The sequence below is a fragment of the Chinchilla lanigera genome, unplaced genomic scaffold (genome assembly GCF_000276665.1).
Source record: "Chinchilla lanigera isolate Chin_1 unplaced genomic scaffold, ChiLan1.0 scaffold00092, whole genome shotgun sequence".
Classification (NCBI taxonomy): Eukaryota; Metazoa; Chordata; class Mammalia; order Rodentia; family Chinchillidae; genus Chinchilla; species Chinchilla lanigera.
The window spans coordinates 618,195-632,388 of record NW_004955493.1 but is presented as its reverse complement, the minus strand read 5'-3'; the positions used below and the strand labels follow the sequence as shown (position 1 = coordinate 632,388).

Below are 14,194 nucleotides of genomic sequence, written 5' to 3'. Positions count from 1 at the left end.
TTTTGCCATACTGGGGTAGGTGTCTGTATAACAGCAGGGTTTAGATGGAGCTGTGTGCATTTATTTCAGGTATCAGGATTAGCAAGATTAGCAGCATCAACAACAAAAGTGTGGCAGCAGAATGACTCACCTGTAGGTGTTGATAAGATTGTTGGCATGAGGCTCCAGTTCCAGTGACTTCAAATGTTTGTCCACATACAGCGGAATCTGGTGCTCAGATACTCCCCATACTCTGGCATACATGGTTATTATTTCCTTCCCAGTCATATAGTCCAGCAAAGCATCGAACTGAGGACAATAGCCAATTCTTGACCTCACCTAATTACAAAAATTGCCTTAAGTAAGAACTCAAGTCATCTGTCCTGCAAACATCCACAGATGAGACAGAACACCTGCAGTCCTCTAGGCCATGCTTCTAGGAGTCCTGCCGAGAATTTTCTTTTTTTTAAAAAAGGTATAAAATTATGAGTGTTGAACCTATTGTAATACCTTAGAATTGCAGATTCCCTAATTCAGTTCTAATAATCTTGAGTATGAAGAAGCTACAGTAAAGTTCTAGAGCCCACTCAATTTGGGGAAGTATTAGGATATAAGATGCTTTGCTCTTTAACCAGGAGCTCCAGCGGGGATACCTGGACATCCATGTACACACCCTCTTCTATGGTAAGCAGAACCAAAAACAAAGTTATCCCCTATGTCCACAAACAGGACACTAAAATCGAGTACTACTTTAGAAATTAGTCAAATATTTCTACTGATCTTTATTCAGGTGCAAAACAATTATTAATTTACATTGATCATAGATTATTCTCCACCCTAGACTTGGCATGGTACGAACCTACCCCCTACGGCTGAATTGATTTTTAGTGGATTTACAAGGCTACGTGGCATCTTTCCCATACTGAAATTCATTGCTCTCTTTTCATCCTTTTAGGATTTATACGCTAGAGTCTAGGATATTATAAAAAACCTTATGTACAAATAAAATTGTAATAAAAGTGACTGCATGTGCTCAGCCAGGTTGGGAAAGACATCTGAGATGATTCTAACTTATACCTTAGGCTGATCCTGAATACAGAGACAGGCTGAAACAAAGAAAAATCCCCCAAACAGTGAACAACAGCAACAAAACTAACAGAAAACCAGCAAACCCAGAAGAATAGGCAGGAAAATGGTATCTAAAGCTACCACTTTGTTAGAGTCCAATGTCCACCCAAACAGAAAATATGGCCCATTGAAAGGAAAAAAAATAAACAGAAAAGTCCCAATGGCAGGTCTACTCAGCAAATAGTTTAAAAAACTATCATCTTAGAAGCTTACGGAATTGAATGAGAGTCTAAGAGGTGGCTCATTGGTAGAGTCCTTGGTCAGCACGCATGAAGGCCTGGGCTGAAATCTCAGCCCTGGGGAAAAAAGAACTAAAGGGAAATGTGGGAACTGCTAAGAAAAGAGTGTACAAAGTGAAAATATCAATTCAGAAACGGAAACATAAACAGAAAGGAAAATGAAACGGAGATGAGAAGTGCATTAACTAAATACAACTTAGAATTGAGAATGGCTGAACAGGGTGCCTACGACTCACCTTCTCCTCACGAAGAAGAAGCAGGTAGCAGGTGCACAGCTGCATTTTGAGGTGAGTTACAGTGATTGAATACTGGAAACCAGCAAAAGACTAGAAACTTATTTAAGACTGAGAGACCGCAGAGAATTTATTTCAGAAAGAGACACAAAGCATCCAGGCCAATGCTACTCTGGCTTCACAGCCAGGGAGGGGAACATGCCCTTACAGTTTTAAGGGAAAATGAAAGAGTCCCAGGAAACACCATCCATCCAATCCTAACTACTGGAAAGTTGCACAGGCCTCACAGGCTTGCATTCTAGCTAAGCGAGCAACCTGCACTTTACATAGTAGCTTTGCTCTGGAGAAGGATTTTACATTATCTCTTAACAAAATTCCAGGCTGCTGAACCTAGGTGCCATTTTCAAAAGTCAGCTATTGTCCAAACTCAGACTCCTATAAGGATCAGAAAACCCTGCATATTCCCATCTCTGCTCTGGGACCCCAAAGACATTCCACTGTCCTGGCCTTGGGGTTGGAGCCTTGAGAGCCCACCTTCATCCAGCAGTGGACTTTGACCACAGCACCAGGTGCCCCATGTTATGGGAGAAGGATATAATAGCACAGAGCACAATGGAAGGTGTTGCTCTTCAGCATCGGGAGACCAAGGTACTTCCCTTTAAGAACACAGCAAGCTCTTTGTGGATTTGTACAAATGCCAGAACAGAAGGCAGGTGCCACATGCCTGTGGCTACCCACCTTCCACTATGATGACCAGGTTCTGGTTGCTGAAAAAAGTCCCAATGGCGAGAATCTTTCCCACACCCAAATTCGTTTTTCTCTTTTTATCCTTTGGGATTTATATGCTAAAGTCTAGGATGCTACAAAAAAACAAAACAAAACAAAACAAAAAACCCCTGTGTACAATGGAGTAAAACTAGAAGTCAGCAACAAGAGAAACTTTAGAACTGATGCAAATACATAGATACTGAACAACATGATTTTGAACAGATTTTTGGTCACTGAAGAAATCAAAAGGGAAGTTTAAAGATTTCTCAAAACATATGAAAATGGAAACAAAACACATTAAAACTTATGATATACGGAAAATGCAGTTCTAGCGGGAGTTTCTGGCAGTAAAAGCCTGTTACCAGTGGTGGCAAACCTATGGCACACGTGTCACAGCAAGCTGTGTCATTGGAAGCTCTAAAAGGTTCCCATCATTGGCCTACATATTAAAAAAAGATTAAAATTAACAACCTAAAGGTGTAGGGTAAGGACCTAGCAAATCAAGAACAAGCCAAACTCAAAATTAGCAGAGAAAAGGAATAACAAAGATCAGAACAGAAAAAAAATGGGTAGGGGGAGAAACAAAGAGTTAGTTTTCAGAAACGGACCTTAGCTATACTAACCAAGAAAAAACTGAGAGAAGACCCAAATAAATAAAATCAGAGATGACAAAGAAGATATTACTACCAATAACACAAAAATACAAAAGGATCATTAGGGATTATTATGAAGTTATAAGCTGAAAAATTTCAAAACCTAGAAGAAATGATGAATTTTGAAAATCTAGAAGAAAAGATAAATCATATGATCTACAAAAATTGCGCCATGAAGCCATAAACAGATTGGCAAAGTGAGGGTTTTTTTAAAAAATCTTTTTGAGACAGGTCTCACTATGCAGTTCAGGCTGGCCTTGAATTTACTTTGTAGCCCAAGCTGGCTTCAAACTCACAGTGATCCTCCTGCCACAGCCTCCCTCGTGCTGGGATTACAGGCATGTGCCACCTCATCTGGTGGCAAAATAACTTTTTAGGGCCGGGGATGTAGCTCAGCAGTACAAGTGCCTGCCTGGCAAGCACAAGGTCCCGAGTTCGATTCCCGGTACCAAAACAACAACAACAACAACAAAAAAAACAAAATAAATTTTTAAAAAGATCCAACCAAATCATGTACTCAGTGATATTCTAAAAACAATAAGACAGCATGGAAGCAGGACTCAGTAGATGCTAGGTGACTCAAAAGAAAATAAATAAGCCTAAGAATGACAAGAGTTAGGTAAAGGTTAGAAGATGACACTGAAAACTATTATTCAATGAAGTCATAGAAGAAAATTCTCCAAATATAGGGAAATAATTCAATATCTTGGTAAATGTGGCATGTAGAACCCCAAATAGCCATAACCAGAAAACAACCTCCCCACAACACATCATAGTCAAATCCAAGAAATTCAGTACCAAAAGAGAATACTAAAGCTGGTAGAGAAAAGTATCAAGTGACCTACAAAAGCAAGTTTACCAGACTAATAGCAGATTTCTCCACATCAGCCTTAGAGACCAGAAAAGCTTGCAGTGAAAATTTTCAAGCCCTAAAAATTGCCAATCCAAAACAGGGTGTGGTGATGTAATCTCAGGACTCAAGAGGCTGAGGCAAGAGGATCACTGTGAGTTGGAGGCCAGCCTGAGCTACACAGTGATTTCAAGGCCAGCCTGGACTACATAGTGAGATCCTGTCTCAAAAAACAAAAACCAAAATATTCCCCCCCATTGCCAATCCAGATTACTATATCCTGCAAAATTATTCTTCAAAATAGATGGAGAAATGGAGACTCTCTATGCCAGAGAATTTAAAGAAATAAAGATCATCAAAGGAACATTGCAGAAGGTACTGAAAGGAATCCTAGATAGAGGCAGAGAAGTCAGCAGCAACAACGAACCCAAATAAAAGAATACATCAGAGGAATCAGCACTGGAAAAATATTGCAATGACAGGATTCAGTAAACATCTTTCAATAATAACACCAATGTTAATGGTCTCAACTCCTGAATTAAAAGAATAGATTGGCAGATGGGATCAAAAAACAAAACTTAACCATGTGTTGCCTCCAAGAACCACACCTGATCCACAAAGACACTTATAAACTGAAAGTAAAAAGATGGTAAAAGATGATCAGTGCAACACAAGTCCAAAAGCAAGCAGGAGTAGCTAGCTTATTTTCAGACAAAGTAGATTTCAAGCCAAAACTCATCAGAAGAGACAAAGAAGATAAGTACATACTGGTAAGGGAACAATTCAACAGGAAGAAATAAAATGTATATGCCACATATTATTGTACCCAGTTCCCTAAAACAAAAGCTATTGGACACAAAAGAACAGGTGGACAATAATATAATCATAGTGGGGGACTTCAATACCCATTTTTGCAAACAGGTCAATCAGAAAAAATATCGACAAAGGAATATCCGAGTTGAACCACCCCACTGCACAAATGAACTTAACAGGTATCTAGAGTGTTTCATCCAATAACAGAATACACATTTTTCTCAGCAACACACAGAACTTAAAAATAGATCATATTTTAGGCCATAAGGCATGGTTAAATATAAATACAAAAGAATTGAAATAACCTCCTGTATGTTATCAGGTCATAGAATGAAACTAGAAATCAACAGCAAAAAACTCACAGAAATTGCACAAACACATGGAGAGTAAATAATACACTCCTGAATAATCAATGGGTCACAGAAGTAAAGAAATTAAAGAAGGAACAAAATTTAAAAGGTCTTAGAATCAGCGGGTGTGGTGGCACGCACTTGTAATCCCAGCACTCCAGATGCTTAGGCAGGAGGATCGCTGCAAGTTTGAAGCAATCCTGGGCTACATAGTGAGTTCAAGACCAGCCTGAACTACATGGTAAGACCCTGTCTCAAAAAAAAAAAGTTCCTAGAATCAAATAACAGTGGAAATAGAACATATCAAAACCTATGGGATACAATGGCAGCAGTTCTGAGATAGAAATTTATGTGAATGCCTATATTTATAAAATAGTAAATCCAAATAAATAACCTAATGATATATCTCAAATCCCTAGCAAAAGAAGAGCAATCCAAATCCAAAACTTGTAGAAGGAAAGAAATTGTAAAGATCAGAACAGAAATTAATGAACATACAAGGCTAAAAGAAGGAGAGACATATCAATGTAATTAGAAATAAAAAAGTGAAATCACAATGGACACCATCAAAATTCAGAGGATTTCAAGAAACTTCAAAACTTATGTTCCAATAAATTGGAAAATCTAAAAAAGGATAAATACCTAAACAATATGAACTACAAAAACTGAATCAAGATATAAGAACTCTAAACAGATCAGGAGTAGGCAATGAAATAGAGACAGTAAAAAACACTATCAACAAAAAAACCCCCCAAGATCAGATGGATTCATTGCTGAATTTTACCAGAAATTCAGGTAAGAACTCTCAAACTGTTCTATGAAACTAGAAGGGAAGGAACACTGCAAAACTCATCCCTTCAAGCAAGCATTACTGTGATTCCAAAATCAGACAAAGATTCAACAAAAAAGAAAACTACAGCTCAATTTCCTTAATGAACACTGATGCAAATTTTTCAACAAGATACTCCCAAACAGTGGGCAAACAGATCACACATCATGACCAAGATGGCATCATTTCAGAAATGCAAAGATGGCTCAAAATACATAAATCAATAAATATAACAACCAGAAAGGTACAAATTACACAATCATCTCAATAGATGCAGAAAAATCCTTTTGACAAAATCCAATACATTTTCTTGGTAAAAACCATGACAAAACAGAGATAAAAGGACTTTACCTTTTACCTGGTCAAAGACATTTACAACAAACTCACTGCCAGCACCATGGGGGAAAACTCAAAGCATTTGCTTTAAAATTAGGAACAAGACAAAGTGTCTATTTTCATCATTTCCGTTCAATATAGCACCCAAAAGCTTAACCAAGGCAATTAAGCAAGAGAAAGAAATAAAAAGGATATGAATAGGAGAGAAATAAAACTATTCTTGTTTGCAAATGACATGATCATTGATATAAAAGACCCAAAAACTTTCATTAGAAGACTCTTAGTAATGTAGCAGGATACAGTATCAACACACAAAATCATTAACATTCCTGTACACCAACAGTGAACCCACTGAAAAAGAAATCAGGAAAATAATCTCATTCATGATAGCTTCAAAAAATTAAATACCTAGGAATTAGCCTAATTAAAGAAGTGAAAGCCTCTATAATGAAAATTATAGTACTCTGGAAATCAAAGATTGAAGAGGACATTTAAAAATGGAAAGATATCCCCTGTTCCTGGATAGGCAGAACCAGTATTATCAAAATGGTCATATTACCAAAAATGATATAGTTAATGCAATTTCAATCAAAATTCCAATCAAAATACCAATCTAGTTTAGTTGTCACAAAACTAGAAAAAATGATCCTAAAATTTATATGGAATCAGAAGAGATCCAGAGTATTAAAAAGCAATCCTGAGCAAAAGAGCAAAGCAGAAAGTATTGCAATCTCAAGTCTGAAGTTACATTACAAAGCTACAATAATAGAAACAGCATGGTACTGCGCCAATGGAATAGAATTGAGGATATAGAAACATCCACTATCCGAACAACCTTCAGCTATATGATTTTTTTTTTTTTTTGGTTTTTCTCCGGTACCAGGAACTGAACTCATGACCTTGCGCTTGCCAGGCAGGCGCTTTGCCACTGAGCTAAATCCCCAGCCCCCATCAGCTATATGATTTTTGACAAAGGGGCCAAAAACATACCTGGAGAAAAGATACCTTCTTTAAAATAGTGCTGGGAAAACTGGTTATCCATTCACAGAAGAATGAATCTAGGCCCACATCTCTAATCCTGTTCTAATATCAAATAAAAATGGATCAAAAACCTAAATATAAAAACAGAAACACTGAATCTGCGGAAGATAAAATTGGTAAAACTCTTGAAGACATAGGCATAAGCAAGAACTTTCTGAACAGGACTCCAGGTATGTAAGACATAACACCAAGAGTCAACAAATGGGGTTGTATCAAATTAAAAAGCACAGCCAAGGAAGCAAGCAACAGATTGTTTAGAAGACAACCTAGAAAATGGGAAAAAATTTGTCAGCTAGCCCTCAGGTAGAAGGCTAATATCTAGGATGTATAAAGAACTAAAACAAATTAGATGCCTCCAAATAAAGACCCAATCAAAAAATGGGCAGTTGAAATGAATAGACATTTCTCAAAAGAAAAGAAGTATAAATGGCCAATAAGTACATGAATAAATGTTCAGCATCTTTGGCTGTTAGAAAAATGCAAATCAAAACAACACTGAAATTTCATCTTATTCCTGTAAGAGTGGCTTCATACAGGATTCAAAAACCTATAAATGCTGGTGAGATCATAGGGGAAAAGCAACACTTTTACATTGTAAATGGAAATTTAGAGTTGTACAACCATTATGGAAATCAGTATGGAGAATCCCCCCAAATTAAAATAGAAATTCCCTGGACCCATCTGTACTTATTTTGGGTATCCTCCCCACCAAAATTAAAAACATCATATTACAGTGATACATACATGCCCATATTTACAACAGCACATCTCATAATTCAGTCTTGGAAGCATTCTAAAATGTGATTATTGATCTACCTTAGCCATAGAAAAGGATAAATTTGAGTCAGTTGGAGGAAAATAAATAGATCTTGAGACCAGAGTCCTAGGTGAAAGAAATCAGAGAGAGTTAAATGTGGCTTGGCTTATCTTACATAAGAACCTTAAAATAAAAATAAAGAGCAAAATAAAAGAGAAATGATATGAAACACGAGTATAGAATGTATTGTACAGACGGAGAGAGGTTCAGGGGAAGTAGGGGACAGGTGAGGGCAGTGGGGGTGGGTGAGGAAATAAAAATGATCAAGATGCAATATGTGTACTTATCCGTTTCCCAAGCTGAACGTAACTATCATGTATTACAAGGATAAACTGACCAAAGTTTTAAAAAGTGGTATTTGGTAAAGTCTCATGCACAAATGAGTAAAGTTGGACCTTTCTTTTATACCACATACAATAATAAACTCAAACTGGACCAAAGAGCTAAACAACTTACACAAATTTTAGAAAAAGCATCGGGAAAAAGCTTGTGAATATGACACCAAAATCACAAAACAACAACAATAAGCAGATAAATCGCACTTCATCAAATTAAAGGCTTTGCCTACCAAAGGACATTGGAATAAGTAACCCACAGACGGGATACAATACTTACAAGTCATACATTCAATAAGACCTTAATATTTAGAATAGATAAAGAACTGGTCCCAGTTAACAACAGCAAAAACAATCTAATTTAAAATTGGTCAAAGGACTTGAATAGTTATTTCTCCAGAGGAGACAGAAAATGACAGCAAGCACTTAAAATGACAAACATCACTAACAAATATGGAAATGAGCCCACGTTGTGTGTATCAAGACAGCTTCTGCTGGGTTTTTTTTTTTTTTTTTTGTCTTTTTGAGACAGGGTCTCGCTATGCAGTTCAGGCTGGCCTTGAGCTCACTTTGTAGCTCATGCTGGCCTCAAACTCACAACGATCCTCCTGTCTCAGCCTCCCGAGTGCTGGGATTACAGGCCTGCACCACCACGCCCGGCTCAGCTTCTGCTTTAAAAGAAACGAAAGTGAGAAAGGGTGATGCTGTGGAGAAATGGGAGTCTGTGCTATCGGTAAGAATATAAACGGTGCAGCTGACACGTAATGCAGTAAAGTTTCGGGAACAGTCCCTAACTGTACTTCCACATAGTCTTGCAATTCCACTTCTAGGGAGGTGCCCAAGACAATCTCTGAAAGGTACTCAAACAGGCACTTATCACTGTAGTTTGACCACTGAATGTCTCTCAAAGGCTCATGTGTTTTGTCTCCAGAATGGCTCCTCTGGGCAGGGGTTTAACTTCTAAGAGATGAGGTCTACTGGGTTCTCCTAGGGTCACCTAGGACAGGACTTTGATCCTCTTTCTTTTTTCGTGTCCTGGCTAGGAGATGAGTGGTTTTACTCTGGCACAAACTCCACAGGCCCCCTGCAACAACAGGGACTATTGACTATAAACTGGAACCTCTAAAACAATGGGCCAAAAATAGATCTTTTCTCTTTATAAGTGAATTATCTTATATATTTTGTTATAGTGACATAAAGCTAACACATTTTACACTAATATTCATAGCATCCTTATTTGCAATAGATGAATGTAAAAGTAACACAAATACCAGTGGATGAATGGACAAACACAATGTCATGTTCTCATAAAATGGAATATTACTTGGCCCAAAGTTGGAGTAAAATTTTAATACATAGATGTGAGTTGAAGTCAGTATGCCTGCTGAGAGGACAAATAAGTGATTCTACTTGTATGAAGTACCTAGTATATAGTCAAATTCACCAGAGTGTGAAGGGAGGAGTGGGGCTTACTGTTCGACGGGTACAGATTTTCAGTTTGGGATCGTGAAAAAGTTCTGGAAAAGTGATGAGTGCATAGCAATGTGAACATACTTAATGCCACGGAATTGTACACTCAGAAGTGTTTAAGATGGTAAATTTTACCTTCTGTTATATACATTTTTACCACAATACAAAGACAGTGCTAGAGGATATTTTTAAGGGCTTGAATAAATGAGAATATCACCATCTGTCACATAAGATGTGGGAGGTGTTTTAGAACAGGAAACTCAAAGACTCCCTTGAGCTTGAAAAAGTTCTCTCAGATTTATTAAGCTCAGAATCGACGCTGTTCCCAAAGGCTCATATTTTGCTTGTGTGCTTGGTTTCTTTTTAAATTTCACACTGGTTTCTTGTCTCTGCTTCCCAGTTCAGCTTGTGCTCCTGGCACCAAATTCACTTACCACTTTTATTCTGCACAGTCAGGCTGCTGGAAGTATTTTATGCCACCTTTATTTCTCTCAAGCGTATCTAGTAAGTCGTGTGGAGGATACTCAGGGGAGACCTAAGGTGTCCCCAGCACTGTGAGGACCCCTTCACCACCTCTATTCACATATCACCTTTTCCTCTGCTTAGTTAATTTCTCCCCTTCTAGTATAAATGCGTTTGAGTTATTCAACAGAGGAAATGTCTTCTGCCTCCTCCTCACAAATTTGGGTTAATTCTAATACTCCCCTTTGCATCACAGCTTTCTTCAAAATACAATCCACATTCCTAGACTTACAGCTGATCACGAGGCTGTGGTTTATCCGACAGTGCTGAGGCTCTGTGGCCCTGTTTTCCCTTATCCCATGATGATCGTGAGCCGTGTGGCGTGAGGAGGAAGTATGCCATGCAGGTTTCCATTACCACCACGCACTTGACCCCGCTGCAACGTTCTTGCTGCCCTTCCCAATGAAACTCTATGAACTAAATCTCATGTGTATCCCAGGTTTTGCTTTGCTCGAGATGTCATGGCATTTAAAACTCTGGCCATTCCTTTCTCAAAATTCTGAGCACACTTTGCTTCTTTTCTGGGTGAAATATAAGCCAAGGACTAGGTAGTACAGAGATACAGAGGCTGGTGACCTAGCTTTGGTTTGTGACCACTCTCCAAGGCCATCTCGCTGCAGTGCTTTCAGCAATCTGATCAAGGCCTTTGTGGGACCCAAACTGCAGATCGTATTTCCAGTCTTGCTATCCTTGTACCGTCACAGCACCTTATCTGGCATCTGTTAGATGTACTGTTGAGAGAACTTTCCTTTTACTACAATGGTTTCAAAGGACACAAAAGACACTTTTGCTATAGGTTATGTACTTATTGCTTCATTTTCTTTTCTAAAATTTATTTTGCTTTTCAGATCCACTGATTGTATCAACAACGTTAATATGAATATCAATCATGGTTGCTATATATTATCTTTAGGCATTTGCCTGTTGCCTGTACCCCTGAATCACCGAGATTCTCACATCTTATACTGTAACAGAATCTTACCTTTAGGTTATTTTTGGTGATGTTAAAGCCATCAATGAACACATCCCCAGAGGTAGGACTAAGCTCACCAGTCAAAATTTCAAATGTAGTTGTTTTTCCTGCCCCATTAAATCCAAGTAATCCAAAGCACTCCCTCTTTTGGACTGCAAGGGAGATATTTTTCACAGCCAGAATTACTGGATATTTAAAGTATATCTAAAAAAAAATCCACAGAACACAATTCACTAAAGTGTACCATAGACCAACACCTCAGATAGTTTCATAAGAACTCTTTCAGAAGAAAACACGGATCCCAGAGAACCCCAGTGAGCCCTTGACACCAATGGTGCAGTCTTGGGAATGTGTGAGGTCAGAACACAGAGGTCACTGAATTGACAGTACCTTCACGAGTTCTTTAATAAGCAACGGGGATTTCAGCAACTCTTCAGGCTGCTCCAGAATCCTTGTTCTCTCATCTTGAACATCTTTATCTTCAGACTTCCCAGATAATTCCTGGGACATTAAATCCTGTATTTTCAAGGCAAGAAATACGCCAGTTAGGCATCTATTCTAGACTGAGCTGTTTCATGAAATCGTAACTGGCGGATATTATTAGAGATGTCAAAACAGACATTTTGAGGAATTTCCAAGAGACTTTCTGAATATCACCTCAGGTTTCATATACAACTGGATTTAGTAATGAATAGTTCATTACAGAAATGAAGGTGGAGACCAGAGAAAATGCGCTCACAAAGTAAAAAGTGTGCATCAAAATGCTACAGTGTATACTTTAAATCTTGGAAGAATTTAAAGCATTCAGAGAAATGATTTTATCACCTGGATTTTTATGAAGTCAACCTGAGAGAGAATAGAGACTTCAAAAAAATACAGCAACATATCTGCAGTAATAAATAATCATTTTTTCTTTTATCCAATAACTGAGGCAGTCACATACAGATATATACTTTATAGGCATAATTTTCAACATTTTTAGAATTGCTCTTATGTTGCTCCATGGTTAAGCACTCACCTTCTTGAACTTTTTATAAATACCAAAGTAAATATACTGGTGGATAAATGCTCTCAATCTCCACAAAGCATTCTCCCAAAGAAAAATGAAGATAAGGAACACAAAGCCCAGGATACTCATAGCAATCAAACACTTTCCAATCATGTGATTTTCCAAAGAATAAATACTCTTCTCAGTATCTGAAGAGGGAGAGGGAGAGAAACAGAATGCTACTAGTGTACAACATTGGCCCAGTGAACAAAGACTGAGAAAACAACAAATACAAAGAAATACAGGGAAAATGAAATATTGGGCCAAACCAAGACAAAGTGTTAGAGTATAAGAAGTAATTATCCTGTATAAAATATCACTGAGTAGCAATGAATTTTGAAGGCTGACCCTAATTAACATAATGCATGGTAGTAAGTCTATGAATGTTAATATATATTGATATGCTAATAATTAGTGCATGACATGAAACATAGGCTCCAAATCCTGTCAGAGGTGTGAAATATTAAGTTGATAATTGGAAGAAAGCTTTGAAGTACAAGTACTCTTGGAAAAGGGAACACACTACGCTTTAAACAAGGTAAAATTGATCATTAGCTGATACTTTGAACTTTCTTGAAAATAAAGATCAAGAATAAAAGACAGGGAATTCCTGTTATAAGAAAATTATAACTCATTCCCTTAAAATTTTTTAGAATAGTTTTATAGTTACAGAAAAAGCTGCAGAGAGGATAGGGAATTCTATAATCCTTCATCCAGTTTCCCCTAGTATTAACGATGTACTTTAGTACAGAGCATGCTATCATGAGTGAACAAATATTGATACATTTTTATTAACCAAAGTGGTTAAATTTATTCATACTTCTTAATTTTTAAATGTAATGTCCTTTTTCATGCTTAGACTAGAGTTGTAGTGTTTTTATCATATTAAAAATAGGGGCTGTCCTATCAACAGTGAATTATCTCTGTTGATGTTGACTTTGAACATCTGGTTGAGGTAGTGCTTGTTAGCTTTCTTACCTGGTTTTTGTTTCGTTTTGTTTTGACTATGTAGTTCTGGCTAGCCTCAAACTCTTGATCGTTCTGCCTCAGTCTACTAGAGTACTGAGATTATAGTTGTGGGCCACAACACCCCGCTTCTTGTGTTTTTTTTTTTTTTTTTTTTTTTTTTTGTCTTTTTGAGAAGAGTTTCCCTTTGCAGAGCAGGTTGGCCTTGAATTCACTTTGTAGCCCAGGCTGGCCTTGAACTTGCAGTGATCATCCAGCCTCCACCGCCTGAGTGCTGGGATTACAGGTGTGTGCTACCATGCCTGGCTATGAGTTTTGTTTTTAATCCTTAAATATGTGCTGTCTTCTTCTTTTTTTTTTTGCTTCTTTTCAGGTACCAGGAATTGTGTGTTGTCTTCTTCTACTATTTTGTGTATGGACCCTGGCTACTCTTTCTGATTTGTGATTTGTGATTTTCACGGACCATCAAAAACAGTAATTCTGGGGCTGGGGATTTAGCTCAGCTGCAAAGCGCCTGCCTGGCAAGTGCAAGGTCGTGAGTTCAGTTCCCGGTACCGGAGAAAAACCAAAAAAAAAAAAAAAAAAAAAAAAAAAAAAAAAAACAAACAAACAGTAATTCTACGGAATGGTGATGATGAGTTTGGGATGATTACTTGTATGCTTAGTTGATAAAAGCTATTTATGTTGGTACAGAGAAGCATAGTTTCTTTATAAAGGTCTTTTTCCTGGGTGGAGGAAGTAGTCATAATGCTGGTAGAATGGATAAAGTTTATTGGTTTATAACTGCATTACAAATCCAGTGTATATAATTTAATAGAATAACTATGTAATTCAGTGGAATCAG

The 14,194-nt window shown here is 37.6% G+C and overlaps 1 protein-coding gene across 7 annotated transcripts in view; it reads right to left on the bottom strand.

Moving 5' to 3' along the window:
• The window catches only part of LOC102006674 (ATP-binding cassette sub-family A member 3-like), a 149,983-nt gene that overhangs the window by 6,393 nt on the left and 129,396 nt on the right, over positions 1 to 14,194 (bottom strand). For all 7 annotated transcript variants that reach the window (XM_013504905.1, XM_013504904.1, XM_013504906.1 and 4 more), the window contains 4 exons: positions 12,355 to 12,533; positions 11,727 to 11,852; positions 11,346 to 11,540; positions 131 to 318 (listed from right to left, as the gene is read on the bottom strand). In XM_013504905.1, the coding sequence (XP_013360359.1) occupies positions 131 to 318; positions 11,346 to 11,540; positions 11,727 to 11,852; positions 12,355 to 12,533 (688 nt within the window). The remainder of the gene's footprint in view (positions 1 to 130; positions 319 to 11,345; positions 11,541 to 11,726; positions 11,853 to 12,354; positions 12,534 to 14,194) is intronic.